The 24,716-nt window shown below is 41.2% G+C and overlaps 2 protein-coding genes and 1 pseudogene across 3 annotated transcripts in view; 2 read left to right on the top strand and 1 right to left on the bottom strand.

Annotated features, from left to right (window-relative positions):
• Positions 1–3,319: 3,319 nt before the first annotated feature.
• Positions 3,320–21,973, bottom strand: MFAP3 (microfibril associated protein 3). The gene is made up of 3 exons (XM_060144070.1): positions 21,936–21,973; positions 11,456–11,919; positions 3,320–8,559 (listed from the first exon to the last, which is right to left on the bottom strand). Exons 2-3 carry the CDS (start codon positions 11,748–11,750, stop codon positions 7,766–7,768), a joined length of 1,089 nt encoding a protein of 362 aa, XP_060000053.1. The 5' UTR covers positions 11,751–11,919; positions 21,936–21,973; the 3' UTR covers positions 3,320–7,765.
• LOC132518537 (large ribosomal subunit protein uL30-like) lies at positions 14,257–15,024 on the top strand (annotated as a pseudogene).
• Positions 21,974–22,053: 80 nt separating the features above from the next.
• FAM114A2 (family with sequence similarity 114 member A2) overlaps positions 22,054–24,716 on the top strand; it is a 38,211-nt gene continuing 35,548 nt past the window's right edge. Inside the window, exon 1 of one of the 2 annotated variants that reach the window (XM_060144078.1) lies at positions 22,054–22,070. The gene's annotated coding sequence lies outside the window, so the exon portion shown is untranslated. Of the gene's footprint in view, positions 22,092–24,716 lie in introns of both variants that reach the window. The other variant, XM_060144077.1, reaches the window with a different exon arrangement.

The following is a 24,716-nucleotide window of genomic DNA, read 5'->3' as shown; positions in this document are numbered from 1 at the left end:
GTGAATTTGTGTTCCCCCAAATTCATATGCTGAAATCTAATCCCCAGTGTTACAGTATTAGGGGGTGGGGGTCTTTGGGAGGTGATTAGGTCATGGGGGTGGGCCCTCATGAATGAGATTAGTGCCCTTATAAAAGAGACCCTGGAGAGCTCTCTCACCCTTTTCCACCACGTGAGGACACAACAAGAAGACAGCCATCTGCAAGCCAGGATGCTGGTTCTCACCATACACCAAATCTGCTGGCACCTTGATCTTGGACTTCCCAGCCTCTTGAACTGTGAGAGAGAAATTTCCGTTTTTTTTTTTTTGAAATTTCCATTTTTTAATCCACCCAGTCGATGGTATTCTGTTACAGTAGCCCCAGTGGACTAAGACCAATAGTGACAAGTACTATGGTAAAATTAACAGTTATTATTACAGTTATTTAGCCCTGACTCTAACTCCAACCCTGGGGGCACCTACTGTTGTATGGTCAGGGAGGCCTCTCTGAAATGGTGACAGCTTAGCTGAGATCTGAATGCCAAGAAGAAACCAGTGAAGGGAACATCTGGGGGAAGATATTCTAGGCAGAGGGAAGAACAAGACCAAAGGTTTTGAGGTGGGAGCAAGCTTGGTGTGTTTGAGGAACAGCAAGGAGGTCAGGGTGGCTGGGAGGTATAGTGAGGTGGGTGGTAGGTGATGAGCATGGACACAGGAAGGAGCAGCTCATAGGGAGTCTTATAGGCTATGGTGGGGAGTATGGATTTTCTTCTAGAATTTTCTTCTAGTGACAGGAGACACTATAGAACATTAGCAGGAGATGACATGCTTTTGAAAGTTCACTCTGGTTGCACTGCTGAGAATGGATCACCTGGGGACAACAGTGGGGAACATCAAATAGTACAAGCAAGAGATGATGGTGTCTTGAAACAGGATGACATCAATGGAGGAAGAGAGTAGTGGGTGGATTACATATATGGTTTTTGAAGCAAAACAAGAGAACTTGCTGATCTATTGGACACTGAGAGTAAGGTAAATTGAGTCCAGGATGAAACTGATTTTTGTCTTGAGCAAATTACTAGATGGTGGTGCCATTTACTGAGAGAAGATGGTGGAGGTAGAAACTGATGTATGCTTTTGTTATCAGGTTAGGGAATCAAAAATTCTGTTTCAGATATATTAATTTTGAGATGCCTTTTAGAGGTGCCTGGCCAATTGGTGATGGCAAGTAGGGAGGTGTTAGATCCACAGGTCTGGAAGAGAGCATTTAGAGCTGGAAATATCAATTTGGAGTCACCAGTGTGAAGATGGTATTTAAAACTTTTTAAAAGTTTTACATTTAAAAGTCAGTGATGTCTCCAAGGAAGAGAGTGCTGTTGGAAAAGGGGCAGCCACACCTCCTGAGCCCTCACCCCCAAGTCCCACATTAACCAATGTGGTCCTATACTACAGCACAACAGTTTAGTCCCCCCTCCCATCCCATTAAACAAACATTTACTGTCTCTTCTATACAAAATGTGTTACCCTAAGGAATAAGGGGCTACAAATACAGGTGACTAGTACATGATGCCATCTCTCAAGTTGCTCATAAACTTGTAAGGAAGGAGTAACTATAATATAAAAGGTAGAATGTTACTGTATTTCCAAGAGAGTGCAGGGGTCTTTAAAAGGTAAACTTGGGAAGATAGGCTGGGAGCAGGTCATGGAGGGTCAAGAAATTGGATTTTTTTTTTTTTTTTTTTTTACTGCTAAGACAGCAGGGCACCATTGAAGATTTCTGAGTTCCATGACCAGATTAACACCTTTCCTTCACTGTCCAAGGCTTATTCATCCTCCTGGCCTGGCTCAAATCTCACCCCATCCACAAGGTATTGCCCACCCTCTGCTACCACTCACTTTTCATCTTTAACTCCTTAAGCTTTTATTATCTAGTGCTAATCCATTTAGCACTTGATGCCACACTGTCTCTTTCAGATGGTTTATTTGTAGGAACATCTTACTTTTTAAACAGGTCTATAAATTCCTTCTAAGCAGCATTCGATTACGTTTCTGTCTCTGGCTGAGGACAGAAACATAATAAGCCCTCAAGCAATGCCTGCAGCTGCTAGTGTCACTTCTTCAGGGGATTCTTCTCTGACCTCTAATGAGATCGGATTCCTTTGTTCCAAGCTCTCAGAGAATCATTTTCTAGCACACTTCTCAGTTTTTAATTATCTACCCTGCGTGTGACTTTTTGAATAGGATCTGTCTTCCCATAGGCTGTCAGTTCCCAAAGAGCAGGGACCACCTCTGATTTTACTCATGATAATGTCCCTAGTTTATGTGTGACAAACATCTGTTGAAAAATTGAATAGGCATAGCCTTAGGTGTTCAAAGGGTCAAGGGACTTGAGCAGAGTAGACTCAGGCATGGTCCAACTGCCTGTAGTTTCTGAAAGAGCAATGAAATTCACATGGCAAAACTACCCCTCAGTGGGAGTTCCTCCTGATAAACTTCCCTTCTGCTTAGGGACAAACTTTCCCAGGGGGTGGCTCTTCTATTGTAAGAAGGCCCCCTTGAAGGCTGATTTATTATCACTTAGGACACTTGAGTCCTCCTTCTCACACGGCTAAGCAGGAGGCAAAGCAGAGTGTTTCCAACTGTCAGGAAGAAGCAGCACGCTGGCAGCAGCCTCGATCATCCAGGCAGATGGAGCAACATATGTATATTTACATATATATTTCCTAATCAATAGGTTCCAGTGAAAACATGAAAACTCGAGGACATGACTGGAATTTAAGGGGCTCTGAAGGAGTTTGATTCCTTAAAGAAAATTAGGACAATCGAGTTGTGTTTTGTTTTTTTTAGCTGCAGATGATTTCAGGACAAAACGAATAGTACTACTGAATGATAAAACTTCCTTCCCTAAATTGGTAAATCTCCTCTTCCAAATTAGGCACTGCTAGCATTTCTTCTAAGAAACACATTGCTGGGGACAGCCAGAAAGAGCTTTGAAATCTTTTAACCTTATTCCCGGCCCCTGCCTGCTTCTCTGACATTCTCCCCTCACAGCCACACAGGCTTATTTCTTCTCTTTCTCCAATAGGCCAACCTTGTTGTCCCCTAGGAACTTTGTTATTGCTTGCTCATAGCAGGTGGCCAGTACGTATCTGATAATGAATAAATAGGTTAAGATAAGCCAATTATGCCCCAGCAGAATCCCATAACTTGTCTGTCTGCTGTTTGAGCCACGTGTATGGGAGACTACATAAGTGATGGCTTGAAGATTTAACCTAAGATTTAATGCTTCTGATTCTTGCTTTGTTCATGCATGTGTGGACTGAAAAAAATGCACAACCTAAAAGTTGAGAATTATGTTTTATTCGGCAGACATACTGAGGACTTAAGCCTGGGAAGTGGCCTTTCAGATAGTTCTGAGGGACTGTTCTGAAGAGGTAAGGGAGTAGCCAGGATATACATGAATTTTTGCAACAAAAAACAGGTAGTCAGAACAGCAAAAGATTAGTTAATTAAAGAAAAACCAGACATCTCAAGTTAATGAACTTAATACTTCTCTATGTATGGGAAGATGTAAGAGCCTGGGCTCATTGATGTACACCTTAACTATCTAGGCTGGTATCCTGTTTTTCTCCATCCTGAATCCCCTCAGGGTGCACAGTCAGGGTGGCTGTAGTGGCTGATGGCTTGATGGCTGCAACATCCTTTGTTTACTGATATGGTACACAATGTTCTTCATCCATACATGTGAGTATCTTCAAGGAACATGGTTTGCAACTATATCCACCACACAACCACATTTTGCTCCTGTAATTCAAGTGAAGTTGACCTTATTGCACATTACCAGTTGCCTACAACTTCCATTCTTCACTTTCTTAATAATAAAACACTTTGCTGCAATATGTCCAGTGAAAAAATATACAATTTCATCTTCCCAAGCTTTCTTACAGTTACTGCAGGTAGTCAGGTAACCTAGTTCTGGAAGCTGTATAGTGGAAGTCAGGTGAGGCTTCTGGAAAGCTATCGCCTTCCTGATAAAAAGGTACAGACTTTGACTGTCTACCGCAAAAAAAAAAAAAAAAAAAAAGAATGTATCTCTATAGAAGACTTCAGACAAATGAAATACACTCCACTGAACATTTAATACATTACATTCAAGTACAACTTTTTTTAAAAAAAGGACAAAATTATAATGTAAGTATTCATTAACATGGTAACCATTTAAACATCATCTGAACCATATTAAACAACTCATTTACTCTTATGAAATGTGTTGAGAATCTAGGAGTTTATGCATAAGGCTTAGCACTTTTTTGTGTGTGTGTGTGTGGTACGCGGGCCTCTCACTGCTGTGGCCTCTCCCGTTGCGGAGCACAGGCTCCGGACGTACAGGCTCAGCAGCCATGGCTCATGGGTCCAGCCGCTCTGCGGCATGTGGGATCTTCCCAGACCGGGGCATGAACCCGTGTCCCCTGCATTGGCAGGCGGACTCTCAACCACTGCGCCACCAGGGAAGCCCAAGGCTTAGCACGTCTAACATTGCTGGCCTAGGGGACAAAAGACTGTGTTCTCGTAATAGTGATTCAGGAAATCTGGTATACTTGTGTTACCGTAGCTGGGTGAGGAGGCAAGGCTAGCACCCATGACTGGCCGGGCCCTGGAAAACAAGCATTCACGCTCCCATGCTGCTCTGTGACACAGAATACAAACTCTGATTTAGGTTGAAACTACATGCAGGGCGTGGAGAGGACTGTGCCAAGGGGTTCACTGTGGCTGGAGGACAAAAGGGAAGCTGGGTATTTCGACTTTAAAATACGTGATAAGTGAGGTGAAGAAGCCGGGAGCCTCCTCACAACCATTCCAGGTCAGCGACTCCCAAGATATTTATATCAAGGTAGTTGGTAGGAAATATAAACGCTCACTGGGCCAGACTCAAGAACTAAACTATCAGAACAGATGCGACTTTGAGGACAGGCTTATCAAACTGCCTATAAACTAATCGCGGTATCAGCTCAAAAGATGCCTGTCTGTCTGATTTCAGCTGGTAAGGAATCTCTAAAAATGTTCACATGTCTATTTTTGGTAAATTTATTTCACAAAGCCACCATTTCATTTCATAAGGACAGTAAGGTTCATTAAATCACAATACAAGATAGAATTTGTAAATGAGATGACATTACTATTTCAAATACAGTTTGTTGAGTAAAGGCATTTTCACTAACCATAAAATCTAGCAAGACAGAAGGATAATTACACCACCACTATTGTCAAAAGACTGTTACTGGAGTTTAAGTTCAAAAGGTTAAGGATTTTACAAAAAGACAGCATGAGTATTAATAATATATGAAGAGTATTTGATTAGCTACAGAAAATGTTAGTGAGTGTGGTTTTCTTCCTCTGAACAACTAGATTTAGAAAGTAATGCCAGCTCCACTTAAATTTTGACCTACTTTAATTCCTTATCAGTGGCACCTTAACCTGGAATACTCAAAGTAATCCAGTTACTTTGGCCACCAAATTAAGTCACCGTTACATTTCTAAAGTGATTTATCTAGGATACACTGGAGTAGCCTATACTTGTTATACAGTATTGTGCAAACTTATTTTTTTCCCAATATTTCTTGTATTTTTCCAAAGCCCTGTTTCTCAGGACTTTGATCATTAAATATGTCTACATTAAGGTCCCAAATGCCCATGTCTGTTATGAGAACATGTGGGGTAAATCCATTCTCTTTAATGTGACAAGCTACATTCTAAAAATGCCCCCAAACCTGCTATATTGGGACAGGTTGCAAGGTGCTATCTAAAGATCTGAGGGACATTCAGGGGACAGACCTCAGACAAGGGATTTAAAATTTTTTTACATTTTCAAGAGAAACATTCTGGGAAGGGAAAAAGTATTCTATAATCTAGGGCATGTTCAAGAGCCCTTGCTCTCATAGCCAAATGTATGAAAACAGTGTTCTTTAAAGAAATACAGGTCTATGAGCCAAGACAAGCTTTGGCTAAATGACGGGTAGCTTTTGTTTGGCTCTGGAGGTTTCCATGGAAACAGCCTGAGAGACAGAAAAGGCAGCATTATCATTATCTGTAATGCCATCTGATAAAACTGCACATCGATCCATTCATGCTATCGAGAGCAGATGATTACTTCTGATAAGCCTTCACAAAGGAGAAAGGAGTTCTATCTGGTCACACTTCGAATTTCCTGCCTTCCTCCATTTGAAATTAAAATCCTGATAAAAACCTCTCCCAAACATTTCTCTCAGGAACCTCTGTTCAAGTAATGCTTCAGTAATCAGAAGCCAAATGAAGAAACGTGAAGCACATGGAGCTCCACTGCCAAATTCTTAAAATTATATGACGCCAAGCTTACTGTAGCTGAAGAAATTATTCTGAAGAGTATGTACAATTCCATTATATCAGATCTCAGCCAGGCAAGAAATACTGTCCTAAGTGTTTATTATACACAGTTGAATCAGGTGGCATCCCTCATAATTTTTCTCCCTCTTTATGTCTAGATCATCTGTATGTGTGTGTATATATATCCATCTGTATTAGTATCTATATATTTAATATAGTAACATACACCACACACCATTATCTAATCTTATTTCAGGTTAGTGCTTCTCGGAAAGGCCACAAAAGCAGCCCTAGCTCAAAATTCTACACCTGAAGTACACAAAAATAAAAACCTCAACAATAAAATATAAACAAGACGAACAAGATAAGAAGGCATGCAACCTTTAGCACCATATTAAAGACCACGGAGGGCAAGAGTGTTGACAGAGGTCTAAAGAGGAATTCAGCTGCGGGTTTTCTCCTGGAATGGGATCCCAAACACAGAACTATCTCATAGAGTCCAGTACTTTTAAACAGGGAAAGCCTGAGAAATTCTATGCACAGAAATGTCAAAATCCATTAATTTACCAGACATAGATGATTTGACATTGTTTCTTATTCTAAAAACAATGAAGACATTATTCTTTAGGAACGAACTGTTCACTTTTGGAGAACAGTTGGGAAATCACTGCCGGCTCAATGAGCTAAATGATGCCTCAGTAAGTTAAAAAGACATGATACACCCCCACAAGTTCCAATTTACTCATGGAAAGTAGCTTACTAATGAGCAGTTAGCTCCCCGGTATCTGTATAACGATACAGACATGGGCTACACTGGAGACAGTCAACCTAGCATATACAACTGTATGCTCCACCAGCAAGACATCTGAAAAACACCCACACCTCTATGCATAGCATTGGCGTGAGAATCCAATTCACAAAGGTTCAGCTTGGTCCTTTCCACAAAAAGGGACTCAAAGTCTAGGGAAGCGTTTATTCAGAAATGGGCTGAAGATTCTTTTGGTTTAAAGGTGGCAGGTAAGAAGTTAGAGGGCCAGAAATGTCTTTAGATATCATCCAGTGCAAATCCCTCATCTTCTTAGTGGGAAAACTGAGGCCTAAAGATAAGTGTCAGCCCTAACAATGGAAGAACCATGACCAGAAGAGAAGCCACGTAATTCTGGGTGTGGTACTTTCCCCATTAGGCTGATGTCTCAGGCCCCTCTAAATCTCAACATGTGTCATTTAATCAAGCTCACGGTAAATGACTGAGAAAGATCAGATAGGGAAAACACTGAATTTTTAGAAAGATTTTGGTAACAATTCATGTCCTGATGTGCTTAATATGAGCAAGGGGAAAGTCCTACTTATCTTTTGGTAAAAATGTTATTTCCTGCATGAAACAGGTTCCTTTTCTGAGAGCCATTTTTGTAGGTACTGGGGTAGCTCACAGCTGGCAGCTTTCATATGCCCCATCTTTGTAGTTAGAGTTCAATTCAGCAGATCCTGTATCATCAGGCGGGCTGAAACGATTGCTGTCTTGAGAATCTGTATCAATACTTTTGGTCTCTGACTGAAGGTGGACAGAAACCTGAACTGCTATCTCCTGGCCTTGTTCACTCAGGGAACCATCATCCGAATCTCCTCCTGGTGAATTACTCCGGCCCATCTCTGGGTTAATGACAAAGATGCCATCCTGAGCATTCAAGGCAGGTCTCTCTTTAATTCTTTCTCCCATGTCATCAGGGTCATCCACTCGCACAGCCTCAAACATTTCCTCTACAAAGGCCCGACAGTTTAGAATAAGAGGTGGCAGAGGGACGCTTCTTGCCAGTTCTTCAATATAACGAGCAAACTCCATGGTTTTAAACTGTGTGACTTTGGCGAGCTCCAGAGTCTTGGCTGAGGTGATGATGGGGATGCGTTTTGCGATCTCAAAGGCCTTCTGAAGTTTCTCTGCCCCTTCAGTTCGGAAGAATTCATTGATGGCTTTCTCAGTTTTACGAAGATGGCTGCTCATCATGCACAGCCGTGTGACATTCAAGATGAGAGTGATTGTAAAGGCAATCAGGCAAACCACCATGTAGTAGACACTCATGTCTCCCGAGGTGAAGATAACACGCAGGGTGACCGAGTAGGAGGCACGGATCGGAGACGTGATAAAACATGTATAGAGCCCACGGTCAGCAAAGGCTATGTTGGTGATATTCAGGAAGTTATCAGAAACCAACCATTTTCCACCTGATAACCCAACAGAAATAAAAAATTACAGCATAAAGAATACTATTGCTAAATATGCCAACTGCCTTATCAATATTCCACCTCTTCATGAGAGTACTTTAAATCAACTCTTCTATTAGGCTCTGCTATTTCCTTAAAAGATGTAAGAAAGGGCAGACTTTTTATGTTCAGAGTCAGAATTTAAACAGCCTGGAACTTAAAAAAGGGAATCAAGATCTTCCTGACTCTAATGATTATCATAACTACCTTTTCACTGCCAGATGTAAGAAGCCTTTCAGGGAGACAGGTGTGTCGACATAATGCTAAATGACTAAACTTAAAAAGAAATATTTACACGTGTGTGTGTGTCTATATCACAGTCTCTACCTAGACTTTCTCATAAATAGAAGGATGTGCCTCAGAAATATAAAACAATGGTTATTTATAATGGCTTATGAGTAATTTTTACTTCCTTTTAAACTGTTTACTTTCAATAATGAACTTATTTATTTAAGACAAAAACTATTTTTAAAAAACCCTACCAATTTAATGCATTTCTTCAATTACTAAGTGGCTAATCTGGCATGCCTTGCACATGTTAATTTGTCTTGTTAGAAAAGGTTGGCTGATGATAGTATCTTGTTTTTCTGGCAGGAGTAAATGAAGCACAAGCCAAAAGATATGTTTCACAAGCGAGGCTAAATGACCAGCTTGGGAGAGAGAAAAAAGTTGCCCTTAAGATGCCTAGGCTTGTTTTAAACCTAAAACATGCTGCCTCTCTTCCATACGTGAAGGTATCTTCATTCAGGGAACGCGTATACCAAAGCACATGAGTATGAAAAACAAAGCACACTGACCACCCACCGTGATTCAACATCCTTTAATAACTTGGAAAAAAAAACAACAACTTGGCTCTGCCTGCACAATTCTCACCTTTGTGGTAAGTTCTCAGTGTACTCTGTTTTTTAACTATGAAAGCCATTCAAAGATGGGATAGATGTGCGGTGTAGGTATGAGTCCCAATGCCTAGAGGTGGTGTCCCAGAGGAGGCTGGGTGACTGCTTGTTAAGCACCATTTCAATGTCTAATTTTCCAGATCGCTTTCATCCCTGAGATTCTATGGTTCAGGAATATTTGGGTGGCACATCAATTAGTAAGTACTGTGGATTGTGCCCATTCTTATCATCATCAAAATTTATGTAAATTCTAGTTATATTTTTACTAAAGTAAAAAGAGGAAAACATGTAGTTATGAATAGAGTCATTATTTTATAAACTTCTGTTCTATAAACTTGGAGCTATGAAAAGGATACCCTGTGAATCCACGGTATGATGAACTACATAGACTCCATTCATCAACCACTATAACCACAATCTGAACGCTCTAGCTCACTTGCTGATAATAGCTCAAGATTTACGAACCTTATACTAGACTAATATGCTCTTTAAACTCTTCTCACTTGAGATTCATAAAATTTAATATAATTGTCCAGAGCTGCTGCTGAAAGCATCAATGACAGATGTTAGTGGTTTTCAAAGTAAGGGCAAAATAGGAAAATAAAACTGTCATTCCACTTGGCTGGTCTCATCCTGACCGAAGCTTTGTCTATACAGTCAGTCCGTAATAATCATATTGATTAACCCACATCTTAAATGGGTTTGTTAGAACCCTAGAGCCAAACGAGATAAGAGTCTAGTTCAGTGGATCCAAACAGGGAACCCCAAATCATGTTCAAAATACCACTCTAGAGATTCTGCTTTCTGGGCACCACTGTAGAGATTCTGATTTAATAGGTCTATATTCTTAAGAAGCTCTGTTCTTTCTAACATTCCAACTCTTCAATCCCTTGGTGGCCAGTTACTCAGTTTGCAGAAGGTTAAAATGTTTAGCGTATACTTTAGAAGGAAGCACCATCTGTCTCCTTTTCTGTTTTCCACTCTAATATGAATAGCCAAATATCCTTATATTCCAAGAGATTAGACTATCTTTCTAGCAAAAAATATAAAGGGGCCTTTTCCGAAAAGTGTAGTTTGTGAGGATCCCAGAATTTAATCTTTATCCCATTGATATTTCATGGAGATTTCTTCCTAAGGTGTTTTAACACAAGTAGTCTTCAAAAAAAAAAAAATCTTTCTAACAGAACACTAATTAAAAGAAATAGTATTCTGATTAAGATGTGTTTACGGGTTCATAAACAGCATAATCAAATAAAAACCTGTCAAAAAGTAGACCTTGGTCACATTATTATGATGTTTGTGTGATTTTTTAAGACTGACAGACAAAAAAAAAAATACAAGGGAAACTCTCCTGTTTTCAAGTAAATTAAGGTATGAACAGAAAGGGCTTATAGAGTTCCTCCTCAGTGCCCTTCTGATTCCGAGGGACTTAAAGTTTTATGCACAGATCTTTATAACTATTTTTAAAAACATCCTGGATTTCCTCCAACATTTTTAGTAACTCATTTCTGAGCAAAACATTCTTATTTATGACTCTAAGTCTAACGCAAATCCTTCTTGCTGTATTCACACAGGGCCAGCACTCTGTACTACTCACATTACAGTCTAGGTGAATGGTGCCCCTGGAGTTGTGCAGCGCGTAGCCTGCACAGCTGTATGCAGCAACCCTGATGGAGTCTACCTTGAATGAAGAAGGAAACCAGCTCACCAAGAGGAGAGAAAACAGCTCACCATCATTATGTGAACACCTTTTAAATTTATAACTATTCTCTATTTTCTTCTGGTTAAGTAATTACCATTATTTTGCTTTTTCTGATAGGTATAATACTCCAGGCCTTCCAAAGTTTTAACTATTTACTGTAGTACCTCATCTGAGAGATTTCTTGTTGAATATGCCTTAAAACCAAGAAGAAAGAATAGGAAATGAGTAACCTTGATTAATTATACTCTGGCATAGTTACCTCTGCCTCTGTTATCCAGCTGCTGTCCTTTTGAGTTGTACCAATAGACACCTTCATAGTGGTCGACTGTGAGAAGACACTCAATTGAAACACTAGTTCCCTCTCTGGCTATGATGACATCATCACCTGAGTGGGAATCCGCTGAGAGTTCAAAACTTGGGAGAAATGATGCATGGGAAGAACTATGATTTGCTCCCAGAGGGGTCATTTGGTTGAAGCCTACATCTTCCAAAGCAAAAGCAGCTGGCACAGTAACACTCACCACTAAAGTGAATAAACAACAATGTGGCTTCATGGGAAAATGGGAGAAAATCTTGTTTAGAGTTGGAGAACTGAAAAGCTTCTATATTATAACAAGAGCACGGTGGGTCATTGATTGCTTGGTATTGGAGTTTTCAAAAAAAATGGTAGATCCAGGTATATTTTGAAGTCTTCAAGATTAAAAGAGATGAGTGGAGACCAACCTAAAAGAAAGCCAGATATAAAGTTTAACCAGGAAAGACTCATAATGGGGTGAAACTCTATGTCCTAAAAATAAACAGATGTGAAACTGATTAGAATAATTGGCATCAACATTAGGGAGTGAAACAGAGAGAACACCACCTAAAAATCCCAACGGAATCGGTTGAAAGAGCACTGAAATGGGAAACGGCAGACCTAGATTCTGGTATTAGCTTTGCTACTAACTAGCTGTAGGTCCTTGGCAAGTAGCTGGGCTTGTTCTCTCATGTGTCAAATGAGGGACTGGATGAGACAAGCTCTAAGGGCCCTTCCAGTTCTGAAATGCTGTGATTCTATTTCACTCTGACAAACTCCAAGCAACAGGGAGCCAATGAAGGTTAAAATATTTAGCTTAATGATCTTTTATTCCAACCTGCACCATTATCAAATGCCGTTATATCAATACTTTAAATCAACTGGTACATTATAATCATAACCATGGAGCTCAAAATTTGAGTAATTCAAGTACACAGACATATAAGATATAAATAATACAGGGCTACCTGAAGTAGTTTTTTTGTTTTAACATCAGAAAGAAAACTGCACTACTACATGTACATAAATAGTTACTGACTTCTGAAGCTATAGAACCTCCCTCTTGGGCAAGAATGTTAGACAAAAGAATTTTCCTTTAATAATTTCTTCAATATCAAGAAACAAAACTCAGTATATTTAAGTGTGTAAGAATACCAGATTTCTAGCTCAAAGTCTATAAAATTAGCTAAGGGAGGAACTGACACCTTAAATGTCTAGTTGGTAGAAATACAGATGTAAACTACAGGGAAAGATTGTCAGACACATTTAAAAGAAGAGTAAAATATCATAAATAAAAGCAAAACGATATCCCAGTCTAAGAATCTATGTGATTATGATGAACTTCCTGGTAATTTGATTCCTCTTTTAAAATCAGACTCTTTTTTAAAAAATTTAGTTATTTAATTTATTTATTTTTGGCTGCGTTGGGTCTTCGCTGCTGCACGCAGGCTTTCTCTAGTTGCGGTGAGTGGGGGGCTACTCTCCGTTGCGGTGCGCGGGCTTCAGTAATTGTGGCACGTGGGCTCAGTAGTTGTGTCTCACGGGCTCCAGAGCGCAGGCTCAGTAGTTGTGGCACACGGGCTTAGTTGCTCTGCAGCATGTGGGATCTTCCCAGACCAGGGCTCAAACCTGTGTCCCCTGCGTTGGCAGGAGGATTCTTAACCACTGTGTCACCAGGGAAGCCCCTAAAATCACTGACTCTTAAAGAAATATTTCAAATTCTATTTCTATAAAATATGGGATGAAACACCTAGCTTTATTTCTTATGAGGGCCCAAAATAATTAGTTTTGGAAATGACATTTACCTCCCCGTATACTCATGTGAAAGCTGCTTGATCATACAACATAAAAATCAATTGATCATTGTATTTTGCCATTAAACTACTCAAAGTCTAAATTACATTAAGTTGTAAATATCATTTAATCTTCATTAGACCTTGAAAGGATGGTTGGATGATGACAATAATTTTCTCTTTCCAATTTAAGTACGGACTATTTACAGTAAAACAAAGAACTTCAGAATTTGCTATACATAAATAGATAAACACATGTGCTTGTTTCCATTTCTTTCCAAAACCCCACTAAAATGACACTAAAGGAAACAAAGCACTTAGGCACTGCAGGGGATTATAGAAGTGATCTGGTCTAACCTCTTCACTGTTACTTGCTCTTTAAGAGCATACTATAAGTTAGCAGGAGAATCCTGGTCTCTATTAGGAGGGAGTGGAGGGTGGAAACAATGGAAATAACATTTATTAAATGACTGAAGTAAGCCAGGCACTGTGCTAGGGCTTGATATATGTAAGGTCCCAACTTTTTCACCACAATTGGCAGATGTGATTTTTGTCCTTTATTCTAGACTCGTGGTTCTCAACAGTGACAGGAAATGAGTGTGCTGAAAAAGCGCTCCAAGTTTTCCCCAGGACTTCCATAACGAGTACCTATGGCTTCATCCAAGTTGGCATTTCCCAAATTTCATTCATTTCTTCTACCGTTATGATTTTTTTTTTGCTATATCCATGAACCAAATTATTAGTTATGCTTTTCTTTAAAAAACTTATTTTTCTTTCATACATTTATGTTAAAAGGAAAGTCTGTATCACATCTGTAGATAAAAGTAACTGTACACATAAGCACAATGCAAACAAAGTCATGTTATTAACTTCTAGAGATACTGCCATCTGTTGAAGGCTCTGAGCTAGAGGCCTGCTCTCTTTGTGGAGAAAACAAAAACAAAACAAAACAGCTCTTTCCTGGCTGGAACCATGGAGAGTGCAGAAGAGAAGAAAAAGAAGGTTCCTGCTGTGCCAGAAACCCTTAAGAAAAAGTGAATTTCACAGAGCTTAAGATCAAGTGCCTGAGGAAGAAATTTGCCCAAAAGATGCTTCGAAAGGCACGGAGGAAGTTGATCTATGAAAAAGCTAAGCACTATCACAGGGAATACCAGCAGATGTACAGAACTGAAATTCGAACGGCGGGGATGGCAAGAAAAGCTGGCAACTTCCACGTACCTGCGGAACCCAAATTGGCATTTGTCATCAGGATCAGAGGTATCAATGGTGTGAGCCCAAAGGTTCGAAAGGTGTTGCAGCTTATTCGCCTCCGTCAGATTTTCAATGGCACCTTTGTGAAGCACGAGGAGCCTTCAATTAACATGCTGAGAATCGTGGAACCATACATTGATTGCATGGGGGTACCCAAACCTGAAGTCAGTAAATGAACTGATCTACAAGCGTGGTTATGGCAAAAGCAACGAGAAGCGAATTGCCCTGATGGATAACGTGTTGATTGCTCGATCTCTTGGCAAATACGGTATTATCTGCATGGAGGATCTGATTCATGAGATCTATACTGTTGGAAAACGTTTCAAAGAAGCAAACAACTTCCTGTGGCCCTTCAAATTGTCTTCTCCACGAGGTGGAATGAAGAAAACGACCACCCATTTTGTAGAAGGTGGAGATGCTGCCAACAGGGAAGACCAGATCAACAGGCTTATTAGAAGGATGAACTAAGGTATCTACCACGATTATTTTTGTAATCTGGTCAGTTAATAAACAGTGACTGCTTTCAAACTGAAAACAAAACAAAACAAATCTCCCAGAACTCCACTTTATTCTAATACCACCTCATTTCTTATTCTGCCACTCCTTTGCTCCCCACCGCTTCTTATTACAGAGTTTAGAACCTACTATTTTAGATAAGAGGTATACATTTTAATCTATTCAGCTGTGTCTACTGAGCACCTACTTTGTGCCAACCTACTCTACCACAGACACCGTCTCTGCCTTCACGGAGCTCCGTCAGGTAGAGGACATAGGCACTAAGTACATACAAAATACACTAAATGCTACCCAAGGGAAAGTACAGGATGCTACAGGAGCACCCAACATGGAGAGCTAACCATGTCGCAGAAAGCCTCCCTGAGAAAGTAAGGTGTGCAATAGGACCTGAGGACAAATGGGAATCGAGAATGCAAGAGAGCCATCTAGGTAAAGGGATGGGGGCAGGGAAAAAGCAGAGGGGTCACTGGTTAGAAGGTGTTCAGGAAAAAGAGCTACAAGTTGTGGCCAGAGAGTAATGGGTCTGATTCCTGATTCTGGAGGGGAGCAGTTTCGACCAACAGCAAAACTGGAGGTAGACTTTGGGAACTGGAGTGGCAGGTTGAAGTGAGTGAAAGAGATAATTGTCCAAGGTGAAGCAAAGAACTGAGAGGCTCAAAAGTGGGGTACCTCATGTAAGGGGGTGTTAATGTTCCCCCAGGATCAAGGCAGCTAAGGTAGAAGACACTGGAAATAGAAGAAATGGACTCACTCTCCCTGCTCTGAGATCAGGAGCTTCAGGGGAATGAACAGCTTCCACGTGACAGCCTCCACGTGACAGGGCTGTAGGGCAATAGTGTCCTGGCAGTGTTACTGCTGTATGGAATCCCTTCTTCATGCAGCTTCCCTGAGCCTCCTCTCAAGGCCTGGCTCTTCCTCCCGTATGGATCCAGAGTATACCTGGATGCAGGATGGCTATTCCCTGACCCCTGTAGCCCTCACCATTACACTATTCACCTGGCTCTAGTATATGCTGCTCTGTACTACCAGGCAGTCTACACCATCTCACCTATGAGCCCTTTAAGCACAGGGACTGTATTTTTTTGATGCTATGTTTCGTAACTCGCACATGTTCAATAAATACTTACTGATAGAGAATAGTTTGAATATAACCAAGTATGTTATGGATCTTTGTAAATTGAAGAATGGTATACGACAGGGATCATAATTATTCAGGCCCACATGCATTTACTAGCACTTGTTATATTCTCTGAGACAAAAAGAACCAATGTTGTAATCTCGAAAGATCCTAAAGGCATAATGCCTAAATGCATTCCTTGAACCAACCACTAACCCTCAAAGTCTTCATTTACCATCTAGTCCTAGGAGATAATGGTGGCAATAAAAGATTACCAAGTCCAGAGTTTCCAAGCCAGGCTGAATATCACAATCATCTAGAGAACTTGTTAAAAATATAGATTACTGGGTTCCACCCCAGACCTACTGACCTGATGAATAAGAACCTCTGCGTTTGGACTTTGGAATTCATGGTTTTTAATTAGCTCCCTGGGTGATTCTGAGGCAGAGGGTCCATGGACTAGCAATCACTAATATACTTCCTCATTTCCTCTACAACAGCCCTGCTCCAGACTGTCTGAACACTTCCAATACGAGATAACTATTACTCAGATTACATTCTGGATTGTTGACCCTGGAACATCATACTTGCTGGCCTCTGATAAAGGCAGGGTAGCAGAGAAGTTCAGAGTACAGACTCTGGAACCAGGTTTCCTGGGCTCCAATCCTGGCTCTGACTCTAACCAGCCTTACGACTTTTGTTAATGATTTAATCTCTCTGTGCCTCAGTCCCCCCATCTTTAAAACAGGGAAAATAATAGTATCTATTTTCACAGGACTATTGCAAGGTCTGAATGAGACAGTATATAAAAAACACAGAGTCTGGTAATAGTAGTCACTGAATAAGCTCTAGATATTATTATTGTTGATGGTCCTTTCAGGTGCTAAAATCTACACCTTACAGCAAAGCCATTATTTAAGATAAATAAAACACTTTTACTTGGAATACCATGCAACCATTTAAAAATCATGGAGGGGGGAGGGGAAACACCACTAGGTAATTTCAGTCTTTAAATTTCACACTCCTCTTTTTCTCATTGCAAATAAATATTTTACAATGATATGGATCAAACAGGAATTGTAAACTGACCTTGGAGCCCAACCATTATATTACATTGTTTTTAATGTGTCCTGAGCTTGTGGTAGAGAGCTTTTGTTGTGATCTACCTAGCCCGTGTTTCCCTTTTTGGAGCCCTGCCTTCTTGGGTCCAGGAGGAAGTCAACCCACTGGCTAAGAAGAATCTTGTTCTTGGAATTTGGATTGAGACACTGTGGGTTAGGGCCATCTGAGGAAGAGAAGCCTTATAGGGAGCTGAGGCAATCAGGTTAGAGAAAGGACAACAGGGGTGGAGAAGGGAAAGAGAGAGGAGACAGGAGATAGGGGCTGCTGGTGGTGGAAAGAGCTGCAGAGGGGAAGAGAAAGAGGGACTCACACATGCTGCTCCGGCTCCTGATAGAATTCTACTTCCTGGCTTCAATATGACTTTTTTTTTTTTTTTTTTTTGCAGTACGTGGGCCTCTCACTGCTGTGGCATCTCCCATTGCGGAGCACAGGCTCCGGACGCGCAGGCCCAGCGGCCATGGCTCACGGGCCCAGCCACTCCGCGGCATGTGGGATCCTCCCGGACCGGGGCACGAACCCGTGTCCCCTGCATCGGCAGGCAGACTCTCAACCACTGCGCCACCAGGGAAGCCCTTTTTTTTTTTTTTTTTGAGAAATAAACATCTTGGAGATATATGTATAGTTGATTCACTTTGCTATACAGCAGAAACTAACACACTATTGTAAAGCAATTATACTCCAATAAAGATGTTAAAAGAAATAAACATCTTTATCTAATTTTATTCAAAATTAAAACCACAAAAAATGAAGGCTGACTGTGCAAACAATGAAGGAAATGGAGAAACGGTCAGGTAGGAGAAAAAAGACAGTTCAGCAAAACCTGGAAGGCAGGGGCAGAGACAGCTAACTATATACAAGAGAAGTACTGAAGAGAAGTGTAACTGTGCTGTGAAAACAAAAGAGAAAGGAGGACTTCATGAACTTTAGAAATGCAACTCACTTAAAAGTTTGGGACTTTGCATAATATCATGCCTGCTATTCTCAATGGAGCAGCTGACATTTGGAGGCTAAGAAGAAAGAGTTCAAAAAGGAAAATCAAAGTGCCACCTTCCTGTAAACAGTTAAAAGGGGCTATGCTATGCTTGTGGATGAAGTTACTTGGTAGAATGTTTTATTACCTTTCTTCAGCATGACTAGGATAACTGAAAAGTGTGATATTTAAGTTTAATCTAACTCCTTTTTCATCTTTCAGGTACACTAAAACGTTAGCTTTTCTAGGATCATGAATAATCAGCAATGTAGATGATTTTACCCTCCAGAATCATTCTGGATATTGGCTATATCATTAAAAAAGAAAAAGAAAAAGAAAGAAAAGCGCCTAAGCTATCATCCCTAACAGATTGCCTTGTTGCTGTTCCTGCCAAATTCTGAGAGAAGAAATATTTCCATTCTCTTCCAATTTTCAACAGAAGTAAATAAGGAAGTAATGTGGCTAACTTCCATTCTTGTGGCTCAATATTAAGTTGGCTGAGGAAACAGCTGTTTGCAGAAATAGTTCTGGGATAATTCAAAGGAAGGAAAAACACTGATGCCCAGATGGTATTGGTTTTTGCTCCAAGTATACTAGGATATTAACGGTTCATTCTCCATAGCTAACTGCGTTCAAGGCTGTATTTACAGCTTATCCACTCTCCTCAGCCTGCACTGTTACACTTGAAAAATGGAGAAGCTCCTTACACGAGGCACACAAATGGTCAGAGTGACATTCTGAACTGGCAAAGGGGAGAAAGAAAATGAAGAGCAGGCTGTTAGCACTCCTCTATCCTTTCAGAGAACAAATGTAAAGCTGTTGTGCTTATACTCGACCACTGCTATAGATAACATTAAAAGGTTAGTAATACGCAAACAGAAATCATCATTTTGAGGGTCATTTTCCAAAAAGTTTCTAAATAGCCCTTATGCTCCCAACAGCATCTTAGAGCCATCACACACCTCATCACTGGCCTTTGGGCACTTGGCTCAAATGTCAGCATATTTTCTGGTACACTGAGGAACACCCTCTGTATTTGCTGAAGCTGTGCTTCAAACCATGGTTAGTTGTTATGCCCTTGACTTTGATCATTTTTGCCATAAGCATTTGCTTATGAAGCTACACAAAGACATAGATATGACAAGCTTAGACTTATGATCTCCTTGCCCATTTTTTTCTCTATAGTCTGAACCTCCCCCTGCCCCCGCACCCTCCCAGTATCTCAAACTCAATATAACTAAAAAAGAACTCCTCACTCTCATGCTCAGATCTACCTGTCCAGTATATACATAGTTCAAACGATAGCCACACAATACAATTCTTCCAGTTTTGCAAGATCAAAGTTACAGTGTCATCATGGCTATGTGGTCAGGAACATGGACTCTGGCGTTACAGTGCCTGATGTGGGACTTCCCTGGTGGTGCAGTGGTTAAGAATCCGCTTGCCAATGCAGGGGACACCGGTTCGAGCCCAGGTCCGGGAGGATATCACGTGCCTCGGAGCAACTAAGCCCGTGCACCGCAACTACTGAGCCTGCACTCCAGAGCCTACAAGCCACAACTACTGAAGCCTGCGCGCCTAGAGCCCGTGCTCCACAACAAGAGAAGCCACCGCAATGAGAAGCCCGTGCACCGCAACTACTGAGCCTGCACTCCAGAGCCTACAAGCCACAACTACTGAAACCTGCGCGCCTAGAGCCCGTGCTCCACAAGAGAAGCCACCGCAATGAGAAGCCCGTGCACTGCAACGAAGAGTAGCCCCGCTCACTGCAACTACAGAAAGCCCGCGCGCAGCAACGAAGACCCAACACAGCCAAAAATAAATAAATAAAATAAATATATTAAAAAAATAAAGATGCAGATTTCTTGGGCATCTGCATCTTTGCCGTGCATGTAGTTTTAATGACTTACAAATCATGTATCTTTTGATTTTCAAAACCTTACTGTAATTCAGCGATTCTCCAAGTGTGGTGCAGGGGCCTCTGGGGGTCCCAGAGACTTTTTCAAAATGAGTTTCGTATTAATACTAGAAAATTATTTGCTCTTTTCTCTCTCATTCTCACACAATATGGTGCAGTTTTCCAGAGGCTACATAATGAATGCTATCACAAGAGAGTGAATGCAGAAGGAGATATGAGAATCTAGTTGTCTTCTATTAAGCCAGATACTAAAAAAACCCTGTAACAATGTAAAACAATGCCATTCTTTCCCATAATTTTTTTTTGGAAAATATTCTTCATAGAAATGCTATTTATGTTAACATGTAATGAATGTATCATTTTAAATAAATTAACAATTTTTGAAAAGCTGTTTTGATATATAAAATGGCATACTGAGGAACTCTGGGAGAGGGAGGGTGTCAGGGAGTGCTGGGTGAGGGTGGGTATGAGGGAACTCTGGGCGAGGGAAGGGGTGAGGGGGAAAAATGGCATATTGATAGTTATAAGCACACAAACAAAAACTCTCTGACGTTCTCAGTAAGTTTTAAAAGTGTCAAGGGATACTAAGACCAAAAAGTTTGAACACTTTCTATTATAATTATCATCAGCAGTATTTTAAGGATAAGACAGTTAAGTGGCTTGCCAAGATTCTATTCTTAAACCTCCAATTTTATGCATTTCATTACAACAGAAAATCAGAGGAAAACATGTTCTATTTTATACTTAAAGTGTTCTTGTTTTTTTTGGGACTAGGCATTTTTAACATGCTCCCAGGTGATACTGATGCCCCTAAATTTAGAGAAGCACCATCAAAGCAAAGGAAACCATCTGAAGAGTTTTAGGAAGGGACAATTATGTATAGACTTTAAAATGGTCATTCTGAAAGCATTAAATGGAGTTGGAAGACGTTGGTTCTTAAAAGGCCAGGTGCCTTCACCTCTCTGGGACTTAGTTTTTCACATCTCTACAGGGAGGGTGTCTCTAATGCTTTTCTGGCCGTCATTTTGGGTTTCATGCATTCCACTGTCCAAGGGCAAGTGAAGAGGTGCATCTTTCTGATGAAGGGTCAGGAGTAACCTAAAGTCATAAATCACAGCATGTCACTCTTGGGCACAGAAACCTTCAGGGCTTTTCCACTGCTTTCCAAATAAAAGTCAAAATCCTTCTCCTGGCTCACAGCCCCTACAAGGGTTGGCCAGTTTAAGTCTCTGGTCTCATCTTCCTCTTTTTGCTCCACGCACAGTAGCCTTTTTCCTCTTCCTTGGCCTGGCTCGGTTTGTTCCCACAAGAAGGCGTTTGCACTTGCTATTCCTTCTGCTTCTAATACTCTTCACCAGATCTTCAAAAGGTTTACTCCCTCGCTTCGTTCCGTCACTTTATTCTGCTTAATTTTCTTTAAAGCACTCACTACCGTCTTAGATAATCGTGTTTGTTTGTTGATCTGTTTATAGTCGGTCTCCTCCGCTAGGCTGTCAACTACTTGTGAGCAAAGCCACAGTCGCTCGTAAACCAGTATGTCCCAAACGCCCAAAGAAGTGCCTGGCAGGTATGTGGAGCTCCGTAAATATACGACGGCCGAACTCCTGCAGCCCAGGCCAGGCTTGCAAAAGGGCAGCGGATACCCCACCCTCCTTCACATTGTACCCCAATCCACCGCTCAAACCCACGCCTCGACACCGCTAGTAACCCACCCCCACCCCCACCCCGCCCCAGCCCTAGACAACGACCTCACTCACCAGACCCTCGCCAAGCTCCTTCCGGCTGGACCGGCTGCTTGACCCGGAAGTTCTCTCAGGTAGGCAAGGCCTTCTCCGTCCTGAAGGAGGACTTCCGGGGCAGTAGGGAGTGGCTTCTCTGCGGCTGTGGTGGCGGTGCGGATGGCGGCGGGCTGGGTACGGGGCTTTCTGGGAGGAGGCAGGCCGGGTGCGGGGTCTCGGGGCCGCCGCGGAAGGGGAGGAAGCGGCCTGGGGCTGGGGGGCGGGCGCCTCGCGGTGGACGCTGAGGCTGCGGAAGTGCTCTGGTTATTGAAGCGCTCCGCTTGCGTGAGGAATTCTCGTCGTTGTCAGCGTCGGAGAACTTAGGAGCACAGGTTTACACCAGAACTCCGGTTTGGCACCTGTTCTTGTAATTAGGAAGAAGGGAGAACGGATTTTGTACATCTCGAGACAAATCGTTATATTAGTGAAAATAGTAATGCTCCCTCCAGACAACCACCAGGTACTAACAGCAGCTTTTACCCGTGAGGGGTTACGTGCCAGGCTCCGTTCCGAACCCCTCACATCCACCGGGTCGTTTCGTCTTTCCAGGAATCCTGGCAAGTAGGTAGTACTCTCCTCGTTTTACAGATGAAGAAACGGAGACGCAGAGAGGTGAACTGACTTCTCACAGTCACTCAAGTACAGAGTTGGAAGAGTGTCAGCCTAACTACGTATTATATATAGTATATAATGTGTACGTTACATGCATATTACCGTGTGTTGTAACTTGGAGACAGCATAAGGAGAGCAAAAAAATATTCCATCAATGTTTCAGCTACACGAAACATCGATGGAACTTTGTGCAAGCACTGTGTAGCCTTTCCTATTTGGCCTCTGGAGTAAGTAGGGCAGAAATAGTGTCTTAAATTAGTTCTCAGTCTCCAGAGCTTGGCATGCAACAGGTAGTCAAAAAAAATGTTTGCAAGTAAATGAGTGTTTCACAGTTGGTTTTTATGTTTATGGATAGTTGTATCTAGATTGTTTTTTCTATGTGTTTCGGAAACGTATGTATATCATATACCATATGGTCTAGGATCCAGGATGTTATATAAATCTACCTTTCTAGGCTTACGCCTCCCCATCATTCTCTTTGCCGTATTAACTACTCCTGGTATCTGTCTGTATTCCACGCTGTCATACCTCAGACCTTTGAGATTTCCCCTGTGTTGTTTACACACCCTTGAATTCTCTCATTGGCATCTTCATCTGTCAGAATCCTAAGTGCCCTTTAAGGTAGGTATTACAAGTTCAGATGCCTACAGGGGCTAATCAGGTAACATAAACGAGTCAAGTGAATTTGGGTGGAGATTATGGGGAACTAGAGAGCACTACTCTACCCTGTCTAAAAGATCCCCAGCAAATATTTGGCATGAGCTAGTTATTAACAAGTCGAATGTGGGCCCAGTGTCGCCAGATCTTTCAGTTTTACAATGGAAGTTAGAAATTTCTATTTGTAAACAAACTCTGATTTTTAAATGTTACCAATTAGTATAGAAAAAAGTTTAAGCACTGTGCAGGCCAAACAAAAAAATCTGTAGGCTGGATTTGGGACTCAAAATCCCAGTTTGTGATCACTATTTTATGCTTTTTTCAAGTATTTAAAGTTCATGAGTGTTATTTCCTGATCCTAGCATACTTTTCCTTGCTCTCTGTTCTTTTAACATTTTGTGTGTACCTCAGTTATAGTGCTACTTCCAGCCTGCCTTAGTTGTTAGTATGTCTCTTTTTTAGTATGTTAGAAATGTTTTGATGGCATTGATGGATTGGGTCTAATTTTGTGGTTAGTGTATATTGGTAAAAACATGTGCTTATATATACCGAGGTCTGGGTGTATGTGTGTGTCTATGTATGTGTGGGATATGTTTATTTCTCCCCTGGTAATACTTGGTTATCCTGGAAACCAGCATCTCCTCCTTATAAAAACACCAATAATATCTTGACTTTAATTGTCAAAGAGCTGTACTTCTGGAAGGAATTGGATTTGTTAACATTGCTGTTCAAAAGCTAGTCTGATGTAAATCTTATTCTGGTAGCTTACATTTCATAATCTTCTCTCTGAAAAATTGAGGTAGGAATGATTAATGAGTAATAAGATTTTTTTTAAATGTCAAAAAAGGAAAAGTTGATAAATTGAAATTAAAAACTTCTGCTCTGTGAAAAGCTCTATGAAGAGGATGAAAAGATAAGCTACAAACTGGGATAAAATGTTTACAAACCACATATCTGACAAAGGACTTGAATCTAGAATATAAAAAGAGCTCTCAAAACTTAACAGTAGGGCTTCCCTGGTGGCGCAGTGGTTGAGAGTCCGCCTGCCGATGCAGGGGACACGGGTTCGTGCCCCGGTCCGGGAGGATCCCACATGCCGCGGAGTGGCTGGGCCCGTGAGCCATGGCCGCTGAGCCTGCGCGTCCAGAGCCTGTGCTCCGCAACGGGAGAGGCCACAACAGTGAGAGGCCCACGTACCGCAAACAAAACAAAACAAAACTTAACAGTAAAAAAAAAAAATCCAATTAGAAAATGAGCAAAAGATAAAAATAGCTGTTTCACTGAAGAGGATATACAGATGGCAAATAAACACATGAAAAGGTGTTCAATATCATTAGCCATTAGAGAAATGCAGCTTAAAGCTTAAAGCCATATTAAGCTGTCATAGTGCACCTATATCAGAATGGTTCACATGAAAAATAACACTGCCAGATGCTGGTGAGAATGAAGAGAAACTTGATTACTCATACATTGCTGGTGGGAATGTAAAAT

Source organism: Lagenorhynchus albirostris, chromosome 3 (assembly GCF_949774975.1).
Source record: "Lagenorhynchus albirostris chromosome 3, mLagAlb1.1, whole genome shotgun sequence".
Classification (NCBI taxonomy): Eukaryota; Metazoa; Chordata; class Mammalia; order Artiodactyla; family Delphinidae; genus Lagenorhynchus; species Lagenorhynchus albirostris.
Note: the sequence above shows the minus strand (reverse complement) of the source record. Positions and strands in the feature narration are given on the sequence as shown.